This window comes from Microcebus murinus, chromosome 16 (assembly GCF_040939455.1).
Source record: "Microcebus murinus isolate Inina chromosome 16, M.murinus_Inina_mat1.0, whole genome shotgun sequence".
NCBI classification, from domain to species: Eukaryota; Metazoa; Chordata; class Mammalia; order Primates; family Cheirogaleidae; genus Microcebus; species Microcebus murinus.
In genome coordinates, this window is record NC_134119.1 from 69,410,662 (window position 1) to 69,423,328 (window position 12,667).

The window sequence follows — 12,667 nt, forward strand, 5'->3', positions numbered from 1 at the left end:
GGGTCTGGTGCTGGCCTCGATGTGCAGAGGGGACGGCCACACGTGGCGCTGAGTGGGGGGAGGCTGCTGCCCCCCGCCCGGCAGTCCCTGAGCCCACCCCTGCCCTCCATAGACACCCGCAGCTGGAGACTCAGGGCCCGGACAGACGGGACCCACTGTCACCTTCCAGAAAACGTCCCTCAAGGGAAGGGCGTTGACAGGGAGGCAGAGATGTGGTCGGGGTCTGCGTGGGTGGGAACCTGCGCGACTCTCCCCGTCTGCCCACAGGGTCCCCAGGAGTGGACGTGGGTGACGACAGCCGACTGCGAGGCCTGCCCTGGCCCTGACGGTGTCATGCTGTGAAGTTCCTCTCTGAGGAGGGCCACGGCTCTGACCTCGCCCCCGGCTTCCTGTGGGGCCTCCTCTAAGTGCTGTAGCTCTCAGTTCCCGAGAGAAGAACCCCGAGGAGCGACTGTCCCCGGGGGCCCTGGCACCTGTGCCCGCCATGCTGCTGCTGCTGGCCCTGCTCTGGGGGATGGCGGGGGTGGAGGGACAGGGAGGGTATCCAGAAGGTTACAGGCTGCAAGTGCAGAGTGTGGTGACGGTGCAGGAGGGCCTGTGTGTCCTTGTGCCCTGCTCCTTCTCCTACCTCGGGGACAGCCGGACTGACTCTGACCCTGTTCACGGCTACTGGTACCCGGAAGAGGCCGATCCACACCGTGGCACTCCAGTGGCCACAAACGACCCAGCTAGGAAAGTGCAGGAGGAGACCCAGGGCCGATTCCTCCTCCTCGGGGATCCCAGGAGGAGCAACTGCTCCCTGAGCATCAGAGACGCCACAAGGAGGGACCAGAAGTCATACTTTTTTCGAGTAGAAGCAAGAAGAAATGTGAAATTCAGTTACACGAATGACAAGCTTTTTGTGCAAGTGGCAGGTAAGGTTGGGTTTCCAAGATAGGCCCAGAGGGGGAGGTGGTTGGGCCGCAGGGCGGGGCTGGGCTGGGACCCTGTCCAGGGAGGGGCTGGGGTGAAGCGTGTGGGGCTCAGGGGAGGAGCTAGACCAGAGCCTGAGTCCTCTCAGGGCTGCACCTCGACCCTCCCTCCTGACCCTGCGTGTCCCCCTCTCCTCCCCAGCCCTGACCCACACGCCCGACATCCTCCTCCCGGGGACCCTGGAGTGCGGCCGCCCCAGCACCCTGACCTGCTCTGTGCCCTGGGCCTGTGAGCAGGGGACGCCCCCCAGGATCTCCTGGGAGGGGGCTTCCGTGGCTCCCCAGGGCCCCATCACTGGCCGCTCCTCGGTGCTCACCCTCGTCCCTCAGCCCCAGGACCACGGCACCAGCCTCACCTGCCAGGTGACCTTGCCTGGGGCCGGTGTGACCACGACGAGGACTGTCCATCTCAACGTGTCCTGTGAGAGCTGGGCTGGGAATCCTGGGGTCCTGCTGGGGTCCCCAGGGCAGCGGGATGGGGTCAGGGCTGCACACGGGGTGCTGGGCTGTGGGGTCCAGGGGGGAGGGACAGGAGGATGCTGGTGCCACCCTCCCCCCTGACGTGGCTCCTGGGGACAGAGACAGCGTCCACCCAGCCCTCAGCAGTGACTTGGGGCTGCCGTGTCTCTCTGCCCCAGACTCTCCTCAGAACCTGACGGTGACTGTCCTCCGAGGAGACGGCTCAGGTAGGACGGGCCCTCCCTGGGCTGCGGGAGCTGGGTCTCTTCCGTCAGGGCAGGTATGTCCTTCTCACCAGACTCACCTGGTCACCTGAGCCCCCCTTGCTGGTGACCCAGGGCCCCTCCCTCCCCTAAGACACCTGCACACTCCTCAGAACCTGACGGTGACTGTCCTCCAAGGAGACAGCTCAGGTAGGACAGGCCCTCCCTGGGCTGCAGGAGCTGGGTCTCTTCCGTCAGGGCAGGTATGTCCTTCTCACCAGACTCACCTGGTCACCTGAGCCCCCCTTGCTGGTGACCCAGGGCCCCTCCCTCCCCTAAGACACCTGCACACCCCTCGGCCCACAACAAGGCAGGGCGACACTCACAGCAGAACTGGCCCCCAGTAGTTCATGTACCTCTGGGTGGGTGATACGGTCTCATGGTTGACAATTCCAAGTGCACAGCAGGGTGAGTCCTCAGAGGCCCGTCCCCTCCCCAGAACCCACCAGGGTCTCCACAGACTGCTCCGAGCCTTGGTCTGTTCACCTGCAGGACCTCGGAGGTGGTTTGACGTCAGTTGTGCAGACTGTCCCCGTGCTCCTCTGGGGCTGTGTGGTGTCCCCCTGCATGGGTGGACTCTGGCTTTGGACACACTTTATTTTAGTGAAACATCAAGGCACTAATTTTATTCTATCAACAAAATTGCTGCCACGAATAATCTCGTGTCTCCTTTCACAAATGGCTTTGTGCCTCTGAGGGGTGACTGTGTGAATGCAAAACAGCTGGGTCTAATATGGAGACACACCCCGGGCTCTTCCCCGTCCGGGGTACAGGAGTTTAGATTTCCAGCAGGGAGGAGTGGTTGTGCGAGTGTCCCCCAGCCTCACCACCCAGTGTGCTGGGACCTTTTGGTCTCTGCCAATAGCAGGTGACAGGTGGAATCTCCATGGAGCTTTAACGAGCATTTCCCTTATTATGAATAACGCCGTGCATCCCTTTCCATCACGAAGAGACATTTGTATTTCCTTTATTCTGGGAACTGCCTGTTCACAGTCTTTGCTCAGCTTTCCAGAGAGGCTTGACCTTAATTATTTATTCTTAGAAGCTCTTTTCAGTTTGAGAAGTCAGTATTTGTGCCTGAGATGCTTTGTAAATACATTTCTCAATGTGCCAGGTGGCTTTGTCCTTGGAGGTCTATGGTTTTTACACTGTCCAGGGACCTGTTTATTTTGTAGCTGCATCTACCAATGCCTTTGGTGGGTTATGATTCCCCACTCTGAGGTTATGAAAACAAATCTCCCTGCTTTCCTCCTGTGTCCTGGATTCCTCCCCTGCTCCACCCTACCCCACCCCCATCCCTGAACTGGCTCAGGCCCTGGTCATCTTTGCACTGTCTGTTCCTGCTGCCTGGAACTCCCTTCCACCCCTCATCCTCTAGCCGCCTGCTGGTCCTTCACACCCCCCTCCAGGTGCCAAGTAGGTGTGCCTCCCCCAGGAAGCCCTCCTGGCCCACAGCATTTGGCTCTTCTCATTTACATTGCCCAGGGCTGGTGCACCCTGCGTCCCCTCCACCATGTGTCATGTGACCTCGGGGGCAGCAGTTTCTAAGCCCCTGCTCCCCCAGACTCTGAATTTCTGGAGTGAGCCCCACGGAGAGGCACAGCGATAACTCAGTGAAGCGCTGTCACGGGAAGGGCTGGAGAGAGATCAGGACTCTTCGGGTGAACCTGGATTCTGAGCCGTCAGCGAGAGCATTGAAGAGGGCCTGGAACGTGGGCCTGAGCTGACGTCATATCTGGTGTCCTGTGAGCCCGAGCCCCTTCCTCTGTGACTTCTGGGGCCACAGTCCAGCCCAACAGGACCCACCGGCGCAGAGGAGAATCGACATCGCCTGGCACAGAGAAACTGGGGCCAGAGCCAGGCTCAGGCTCGTGCTCCATCTCTGTCCGGATGCATGTCACAGAGTCTGCTTCTCTCAGTCTCTGTCTCTGTGTCTGAATCTGTCCTTCTACCAGATCTCTTTCTGCATCCTTCTTTCTTTCGGTATCTTTGTCTCTCTGACCCTCTGTCTCTTTCTCTACAGCACCCACAGCCCTGGAGAACGGCTCATCTCTGCCAGTGCTGGAGGGCCAGTCCCTGCGTCTGCTCTGTGGTGTCAACAGCAACCCCCCTGCCAGGCTGAGCTGGACCTGGGGGGGCCTGACCCTGTGCCCCTCTCAGCCCTCGAACCCTGGGGAGCTGGAGCTGCCTCGAGTGCACCTCAGGGACGGAGAAGTCACCTGCCTAGCTGAGAACCCTCTGGGCTCCCAGCATGTCTCCCTGAGCCTCTCCCTGAAGCGTGAGTGTCAGGGGCTGCACACCAGACCCCAGCCCTGGCCCGCAGCCCCGGGTCACCGAGCAAGAAGCCCCTGGGCTCAGTGGGGTCAGAGGGCTGTGCCCCACTCAGGGTCACACTCAGCTGTGAGCCCAGAGCGTCCCCGGGGCCAGAGCCCTCCGCCTGCTGTGGTCCGTCTGGGCAGGGCGGGTCAGCCCTGTGCTGAGGTGGCCCCACACCCAGGGACACAGCGAGGCCGGGAGAGCCCACAGCCGAGTCCCAGTAAGGGAGGAAGGACGCGGACTGTGGTTTCGAGGGGAAGCCGCTCACCCTACTGTCCACAGGGAAACCGGGGCCCGTGGCAGAGGTGACTCTGGTGGCCGTCGTGGGATCTGCTGTGAAGATCCTGCTTCTCTGCCTCTGCCTCATCTTCCTCAGGTGAGCGTGGCCCCAGGGACAAGGGGAGGGGTGGGAGGGCTGGGGACACGACCTGATCCCCACGCCCTGTGCTGGAGGGACCAGAAAGGGGACAGGGGCCTGGGCCAGCAGGGGCTGAGCGGGTGGTGAGATCCCACGCGGCCAGTGTGTCTGTCCCCAGCTCTGGACAAGGGTCCAGGGGGGATGTTCCTGCTGTCATCGAGAGGGCCTTGGGTTAGACCTGCTGTCTCCTCCTCAGTCCCCTCCTGCCCCTGACAGGGCCCAGGGAGGTGAGGCTGCTGCCCTCTGCACCCCCGTCCTGCCCCATGACAGGCCCTGGTCTGTTCCCTCAGAGTGAGGTCCCGCAGGGGGAAGGCGGACCGGGCAGCAGGGGGCACGGGGGATGCAGACACTGTCACGGGCTAATCCCTCAGGTGAGTGATGCGGCATCTCACCTCCCACAATCCACTGGACACCTCCATGATGGCCTCCAGGGTTGCTCTGCTCAGCATGGCCAAGGCTGAGCCACCCATCTCCTCCCCAAGCCCCCTTGTCCTGCTGGGCCCTGTCCCGCTGATGACTGGGTGGCTGAGTCTCTGTGTGCAGATCCAGGGTGAGGTTCCCCACCTTCACCCCTCCCCACACCCCATGGGTCACTCACTTTCGTCCCTCCTTCTCCTGAGCACGGCTCATCCCAAGCCCTTTTCTCCACCCTGGTCATTCCTGCAGCCTCGCTTCCACGCTGCTCCCTGAGTCCACCCCACCCTGCCTCCGTCTCTCCCCAGCACAGGCCTCCAGACTGGGCCTCCAGATATGTCCTCCTCCAGCCCCGCACAGTGTGGACGGCCGTGCCTCCCCCATTGCTGGAGAACGAGGTGCAAACGCCACGGCCGGGACTGGGTCCTCGCAGGGTCTGTCCCCTGCCGGACTGTCCTCCTGATCCCTCCCTTCCCTGCGTCTCCCCACGTGTCCCCACACCCCCTGGGCCAAGTCCTCTGCGATCTGACACTTCACATGCATAGTTCCTCCTCCTGAAACGCCCTTCCCTCCCCATTTCTGCCTGTACATCCTGCTCATCCTTCAGGCTCAGCCTTAAATGTCACTCAGGGTAGTGTGTGTTCCTTGTGTGCTTTTGCGTGGCAGAGGGACACTCAGTCCTTCAGTCATTCATAGACTTGTTCAGGAGGAATAATTGAACGCCTACTGTGTGCCGAGACTGTCAGAGTGCGAGAGTCGCGCGGTGAAGGTAACCTCAGCAGTCTCCGTCATCCAAAGCCTTGCATAGGCGCTTCCAAAGAAGAGGCACAAGAAGCCAATGAGCACATGGAAGGATGTCAACGTCATAGTCTTTTGAAAAATACAAAAGAAAAACGACAAATGAGATGCGACTTCACATCCATTAGGGTAGCTTTTATTTAAAAAAAGAATATAATAAATGTTTGCAAAAGTGGAGAAATTGGAATCCTTTTGCATTTCTTGTAAAATGGTGTAATTCTTTGGAAAATTCCTTGGTATTTCCTCCAAAAGTCACGCATAGCATTTCCAAGTGACCGGCTATGCACTCCTAGACATATTCTTCAAGGGCCTGAGAGTGCGGACTTCAGCGGTCACAGCTAAGCCGGTGTTCACAGCGTTACTCGCAGCAGTTAAGCGCGCCGCAGCCCGTGTCCCCTGGCGGATGAAGGGAGGAACACACGGTGGTGCACACAGCCCACGAGACAGTCTCGAGCCTTACACGGGGAGGAGCAGAATTCCGACACCTGCCACGGTAGGGATGAAATCTGAGACAATATGGTAAGTGGAATGCTATGGTAGGCCGGACACAAAGTCCAAATGTTGTGTGATTCTGCTTATGTGACCTGCCTAGAATAGGCAACTTAATCGAGACAGGAAGTAGAACGGCGGTTGCCAGCAGCTGGGGACAGGAGCGATTGTGCAACTGGTGCTGAGTGTCGGTTTGGGATGATGAGAAAGCTCCAGAAATTGATAGCGGCTGTGGTTGCACAACACTGAGAATGTGCTTGATGCCACTGAATTGTACCCTACGAAACTTAAAAGTGGCCAATTGTGTGTTACCTACATTTTACCACAACAAAAAAAGTAAACAAGACATTGGCATTCAGGAGAAAGAAGGAAAAAATAAATTAACAAAATGAGAGCATGAGGGCTTATGATATGCATTTGAAGGAAAATCATGCCAGAAAAGGAGCTTGTGACATTTTGGGGACATGTCTGTGACTGACAGCAGGAGGAGGTGATGTTGGGCTCAGACGCGACTTCGGTGAGGAAGCAGGCTCTGGGTCTGAGTAAGGAAAAGTGCCTCAGGAGAGGGAACAAGAGGAAGAGCGAGTGCAGTGCCCAGAGGCAGCGGCAGGCCAGGAGCTGGGGACTCTCCAGGGCCCGTGTGTGAGCAGAGGGGGCAGGAGGAGGGAGCAGAGATGCAGAGCCTTTGGGGACAGCACAGACACAATGCACTTGCACTGTGACAGAACCCCCGGCCGCCATGGTCAGGGAGCCTGGGAAGGCGTCACTGGTCCCTCCAAGGGGAGGGCTGCTGGCTGCACCAGGGAGGCGGGCTGGGCTAGGGACGTGATTGGGTATGTGCTGAAGGTCAAGCTGACAGGGCTTTCCAATGGGTGGTCGGCGAGGGCACAGGAGGAGCAAAGATGATGCCAGAATCTTCTCCTGAGCACCTTCGAGGAAGGAGCTGTGTCCATAGAGGAGCAGGGAGTTGGAGAGGACGTTAATTCTGAGAATCCACCTGACAGCGCCTGGGGCTGGAGGGAGCTCAGGAGGCGGATCCAGGCTGGAGAAGTGACAGTGTACAGCTGGCGTGACGGGATGACAGCAGATGAGGGAGGTGAAAGGGGGTTATTACGGACGGAGAAGGTGATACACATGTGTTATTGGCGCTGTCTTGGCAACACGTGCCATCTCCTGCCTTCCTGGTATTAGTCATTCTAACAGGTGTCAGGAGACGCGTCCTTGTGGTTTTGATTTGCATTTTCCTGATGGTCAGTGATGTTGAGCAGTTTTCCATGCCTGTCAGAGTTTGTATTTGTATGTGTTCTTTGGAGAACTGTCTACTGAAATTCTTTTCTTCTTTTTTAAATCAGGTTATTTGTTTCCTGCTACTGAGTTGTTTGAGTCCCTTATATATGCTGGATATTAACCCCTTACCGGATGTATAGGTGCAGATATTTTCTTCCCTTCTGTAGATATTCACTTTCTTTGCTGTGCAGAACCTTTTTAGTTGATAGAAATCCATTTCTCTAATTTTGCTTTTGTTGCCTGTTCTTTTGGAATCATGTCCCCAAAACTCTTTGCCCAGATAAGATAAAGAAACTTCATTCCCTCTATTTTCTTCTAGGAGTTTTATAATTTCAGGCCTTGTGTTTTATTTTTTAATCTATTCTGAGTTGATGTTGTATATGGTGTGAGATAATTGACAAAGCAGTTTTCATAGAAGTTTGGGAAATGGTGGCACTTGATTGGAACAAGTTTGAAAAAGAATCAGAGAAACGGAGGTGAGACAAGTGAGTACAAACGGGCCCTTGGGGAGTTTTGCTGCCAAGAGGAACAGAGAATGGGCGTGGAGGAGGAGGGCTTTTCTCCATTCCTTCCCTGCAATCTCTCAGAGGTGCTCAATGAATTCCTCCCTGTATTACTCTCCCATATACACCGTGACAAATTACCACAAGCTGATGTCTTAAAATGACAACAACAACAAAAAAGTAAATTTATTGTCTCACAGTTCTGGAGGCTAGAAACCTGAAATCAGTTACTCTGTGCTGAAATCAAGGTGTTGCTTGGGCTGCATTCCTCTAGAGATCCAAGCCATGAATCTTACTGTTTTTCCTTCCAGATTGTTAAAGCTGGTGCATTCCTTGCCTTCTGGCTGTGGCACTCCAGTCTCTCCTTCCCTGGTCACATGGTCTCACCCCCTTTTCTGGAATCAAATCTCTATTTGCTTCTCTCTTCACAGGACACATGGGATTAGATTTAAAGATCAACTAGATAATCCAGGATGATCTCCACTGGTCAGAATCCCTAAGTTAATCACATCTGCAAAGACCCTTTTACTTATAAGGTAGCACTTACAACTTCCAGGAACTGAGACCTGGGTTTCTTTGGGTGGCCACTACTCAGCCTCCACGTCTAGAGATGCCAGGGGGTCGCCTCTTTGTAACCCCTCTGAGTAACGCCTGTTTGGGGGACAGAGGCTAGTTGTTCTGTAAAAGACACTGTAAAGAAAGTGAATAGAAAAGTTACAGACGAAAAGACAATATTCAAAATATCTGACAAAGGGCACGTATCCAGAAGATATGGAAGAGTTTCAAAACAAAACTTTAAGGCCAGGTGCGGTGGCTCACGCCTGTAATCCTAGCACTCTGGGAGGCCGAGGCGGGTGGATTGCTCGAGGTCAGGAGTTCGAAACCAGCCTGAGCAAGGGCGGAAACCCCGTCTCTACTATAAATAGAAATAAATTAATTGGCCAACTAATACATATAGAAAAAATTAGCCGGGCATGGTGGCGCATGCCTGTAGTCCCAGCTACTCGGGAGGCTGAGGCAGGAGGATCGCTTGAGCCCAGGAGTTTGAGGTTGCTGTGAGCTAGGCTGACGACACGGCACTCACTCTAGCCTGGGCAACAAAGTAAGGCTCTGTCTCAAATAAAATAAAAAACATTAAGTAAACATACAAAACAAACCTGTTTTATTTTTTAAAAAATAGTAGACACCCCAAAACAAAAAACAAACAACCCAATTTAAAAATGAGTGAACTCCTGCTGCTTCAATGGAGTAGCCCTTAAAAAATAACTTAAATAAAGATTAAATACAAAATAAACACGAGCAAAAGACTTGAACAGACATTTCTTCAAATATGTACAAATGGCCAATAAGCCTCTGAAAAGAGGCTCACCAGCTCTAGTTATTAGGGAAATGTAATCAAAAGCATAATATCAAAACATCATGCTATATACCTCAAATATGTGCAATAAAGAAAACAAGAGACAATGCCTCAGAAATGACGAGTGCTGACAAGGATATGGAGAAATTAGAACTCCTGTGCATTGCTGGTGAGAACAGAAAATAGTACACCTGCTACAGAGAGCGGTGTGGCGGCTCCTCAAAGAATCACAAGTAGGCTGGTGACATCGTGCAGCAGCTCCATCTCTAGGTCTATGCCCAGGAGGAAGGACAGCAGGGGCTTGTGCAGACTCATGCATCCATGTCGCAGCAGCGGCATGCAGCTCAGCTAAATGCACAGGCAACCCACGTGCCCGCCGACAGACGAGGCATGATCAAAAATGTGTTATATACATGCGACACACGTTATTCAACCTTAAGAAGGAAGGATTTTTTGTTTGTTTGTTTCAGACAGTCTCGCTCTGTTGCCCAGGCTAGAGTGCCATGGCGTCAGCCTAGCTCACAGCAACCTCAGACTCCTGGGCTCAGATGATCCTCCTGCCTCAGCATCCCGAGTAGCTGGGACCACAGGCATGCGCCACCATGCCCCGCTAATTTTTTCTATATATATTAGTTGGCCAGTTAATTTCTTTCTATTTATAGTAGAGACGGGGTCTCGCTCTGGCTCAGGCTGGTTTCGAACCCCTGACCTCGAGCAATCCGCCCGCCTCGGCCTCCCAGAGTGCTAGGATTGCAGTCATGAGACACCGCGCCAGCCAAAAAGGAAGGAAATTTTGACACACGTTGAAACATAGATGAACCTTGACGACATCGGCTAAAGGAAATTAGGCATTCACAAAAGTGCAGACACTGTACGATTCCACACTTCTGAGGATCTAGAATAGGCACATTCATAGATAAAGACAGCAGAAGGCCGGTTATACATTGGAAAGAAACAAAAGCAGGGACTCGAATAAATATTTCTGCACCCGTGTTCCTGGTGGCATTACTCACCATAGTCATGAGATGGAAACAACCCCGGTACTTCTGGAAAAACAAATAAATAAGCAAATAGTGGCGTCTATTAATACATACATTAGAAGATGATTCAGTCTTAAAAATGAAAGAAATCTGATCTGTGCCCCACCAAGATGAAGATCCAGGACAGAGTGCTGGAGAAAGGCCAGTGCTGCAGGTCCGCTGAGGAGAGGGTCCTGCTCCCAGACACAGTCAGTGACACATTGGGGGCCAGGCACTGGGGGGAAGGTCTTCCTCCCAGACACAGTCAGTGCCACAGTGGGGGCCAGGCGCTGGGTGGGGGTCCTGCTCCCAGACACAGTCAGTGCCACAGTGGGGGCCAGGCGCTGGGGGGGGTCCTGCTCCCAGACACAGTCAGTGCCACAGTGGGGGCCAGGCGCTGGGGGGGGTCCTGCTCCCAGACACAGTCAGTGCCACAGTGGGGGCCAGGCGCTGGGGGGGGGTCCTGCTCCCAGACACCGTCAGTGCCACAGTGGAGGCCAGGCGCTGGGGGGGGCCTGCTCCCAGACACAGTCAGTGCCACAGTGGGGACCAGGAGCTGGGGGAGGTGCTGCTCCCAAACACAGTCAGTGTCACATTTGGGGCCAGGCGCTGGGTGGGGGTCCTGCTCCCAGACACAGTCAGTGCCACAGTGGGGGCCAGGCGCTGGGGGGGTCCTGCTCCCAGACACAGTCAGTGCCACAGTGGGGGTCAGGCGCTGGGGGGGGCCTGCTCCCAGACACCGTCAGTGCCACAGTGGAGGCCAGGCGCTGGGGGGGGCCTGCTCCCAGACACAGTCAGTGCCACAGTGGGGACCAGGAGCTGGGGGGGGTGCTGCTCCCAAACACAGTCAGTGTCACATTTGGGGCCAGGCGCTGGGGGGGGGTCCTGCTCCCAGACACAGTCAGTGCCACAGTGGGGGCCAGGCGCTGGGGGGGTCCTGCTCCCAGACACAGTCAGTGCCACAGTGGGGGCCAGGCGCTGGGTGGGGGTCCTGCTCCCAGACACAGTCAGTGCCACAGTGGGGGCCAGGCGCTGGGGGGGGTCCTGCTCCCAGACACAGTCAGTGCCACAGTGGGGGCCAGGCGCTGGGGGGGGTCCTGCTCCCAGACACAGTCAGTGCCACAGTGGGGGCCAGGCGCTGGGGGGGGGTCCTGCTCCCAGACACCGTCAGTGCCACAGTGGAGGCCAGGCGCCGGGGGGGGCCTGCTCCCAGACACAGTCAGTGCCACAGTGGGGACCAGGAGCTGGGGGGGGTGCTGCTCCCAAACACAGTCAGTGTCACATTTGGGGCCAGGCGCTGGGTGGGGGTCCTGCTCCCAGACACAGTCAGTGCCACAGTGGGGGCCAGGCGCTGGGGGGGTCCTGCTCCCAGACACAGTCAGTGCCACAGTGGGGGCCAGGTGCTGGGGGGGGTTCCTGCTCCCAGACACAGTCAGTGCCACAGTGGGGTCCAGGCGCTGGGGGAGGTCCTGTTCCCAGACATAGTCAGTGCCACAGTGGGGGTCAGGCGCTGGGGGGGGGGTCCTGCTCCCAGACACAGTCAGTGCCACAGTGGGGGCCAGGCGCTGGGGGGGGGGTCATGCTCCCAGACACCGTCAGTGCCACAGTGGGGGCCAGGCGCTGGGGGGGTCCTGCTCCCAGACACAGTCAGTGCCAAAGTGGGGGCCAGGCGCTGAGGGGGGGTCCTGCTCCCAGACACAGTCAGTGCCACAGTGGGGGCCAGGTGCTGGGGGGGTCCTGCTCCCAGACACAGTCAGTGCCACAGTGGGGGCCAGGCGCTGGGGGAGGTCCTGTTCCCAGACACAGTCAGTGCCACAGTGGGGGCCAGGCGCTGGGGGGGTCCTGCTCCCAGACACAGTCAGTGCCACAGTGGGGGCCAGGTGCTGGGGGAGGTCCTGTTCCCAGACACAGTCAGTGCCACAGTGGGGGCCAGGCGCTGGGGGGGTCCTGCTCCCAGACACAGTCAGTGCCACAGTGGGGGCCAGGCGCTGGGGGGGTCCTGCTCCCAGACACAGTCAGTGCCACAGTGGGGGCCAGGTGCTGGGGGGGGTTCCTGCTCCCAGACACAGTCAGTGCCACAGTGGGGTCCAGGCGCTGGGGGAGGTCCTGTTCCCAGACATAGTCAGTGCCACAGTGGGGGTCAGGCGCTGGGGGGGGGGTCCTGCTCCCAGACACAGTCAGTGCCACAGTGGGGGCCAGGCGCTGGGGGGGGGGTCATGCTCCCAGACACCGTCAGTGCCACAGTGGGGGCCAGGCGCTGGGGGGGTCCTGCTCCCAGACACAGTCAGTGCCAAAGTGGGGGCCAGGCGCTGAGGGGGGGTCCTGCTCCCAGACACAGTCAGTGCCACAGTGGGGGCCAGGTGCTGGGGGGGG

General features: G+C 57.1%; 1 protein-coding gene across 1 annotated transcript; it reads left to right on the forward strand.

The window, feature by feature from the left end:
* Positions 1-398: 398 nt before the first annotated feature.
* LOC105882846 (sialic acid-binding Ig-like lectin 8) lies at positions 399-5,236 on the forward strand. The gene is made up of 7 exons (XM_075993272.1): positions 399-914; positions 1,114-1,392; positions 1,610-1,657; positions 3,717-3,971; positions 4,292-4,385; positions 4,718-4,798; positions 5,150-5,236. Exons 1-6 carry the CDS (start codon positions 485-487, stop codon positions 4,788-4,790), a joined length of 1,179 nt encoding a protein of 392 aa, XP_075849387.1. The 5' UTR covers positions 399-484; the 3' UTR covers positions 4,791-4,798; positions 5,150-5,236.
* Positions 5,237-12,667: the final 7,431 nt, after the last annotated feature.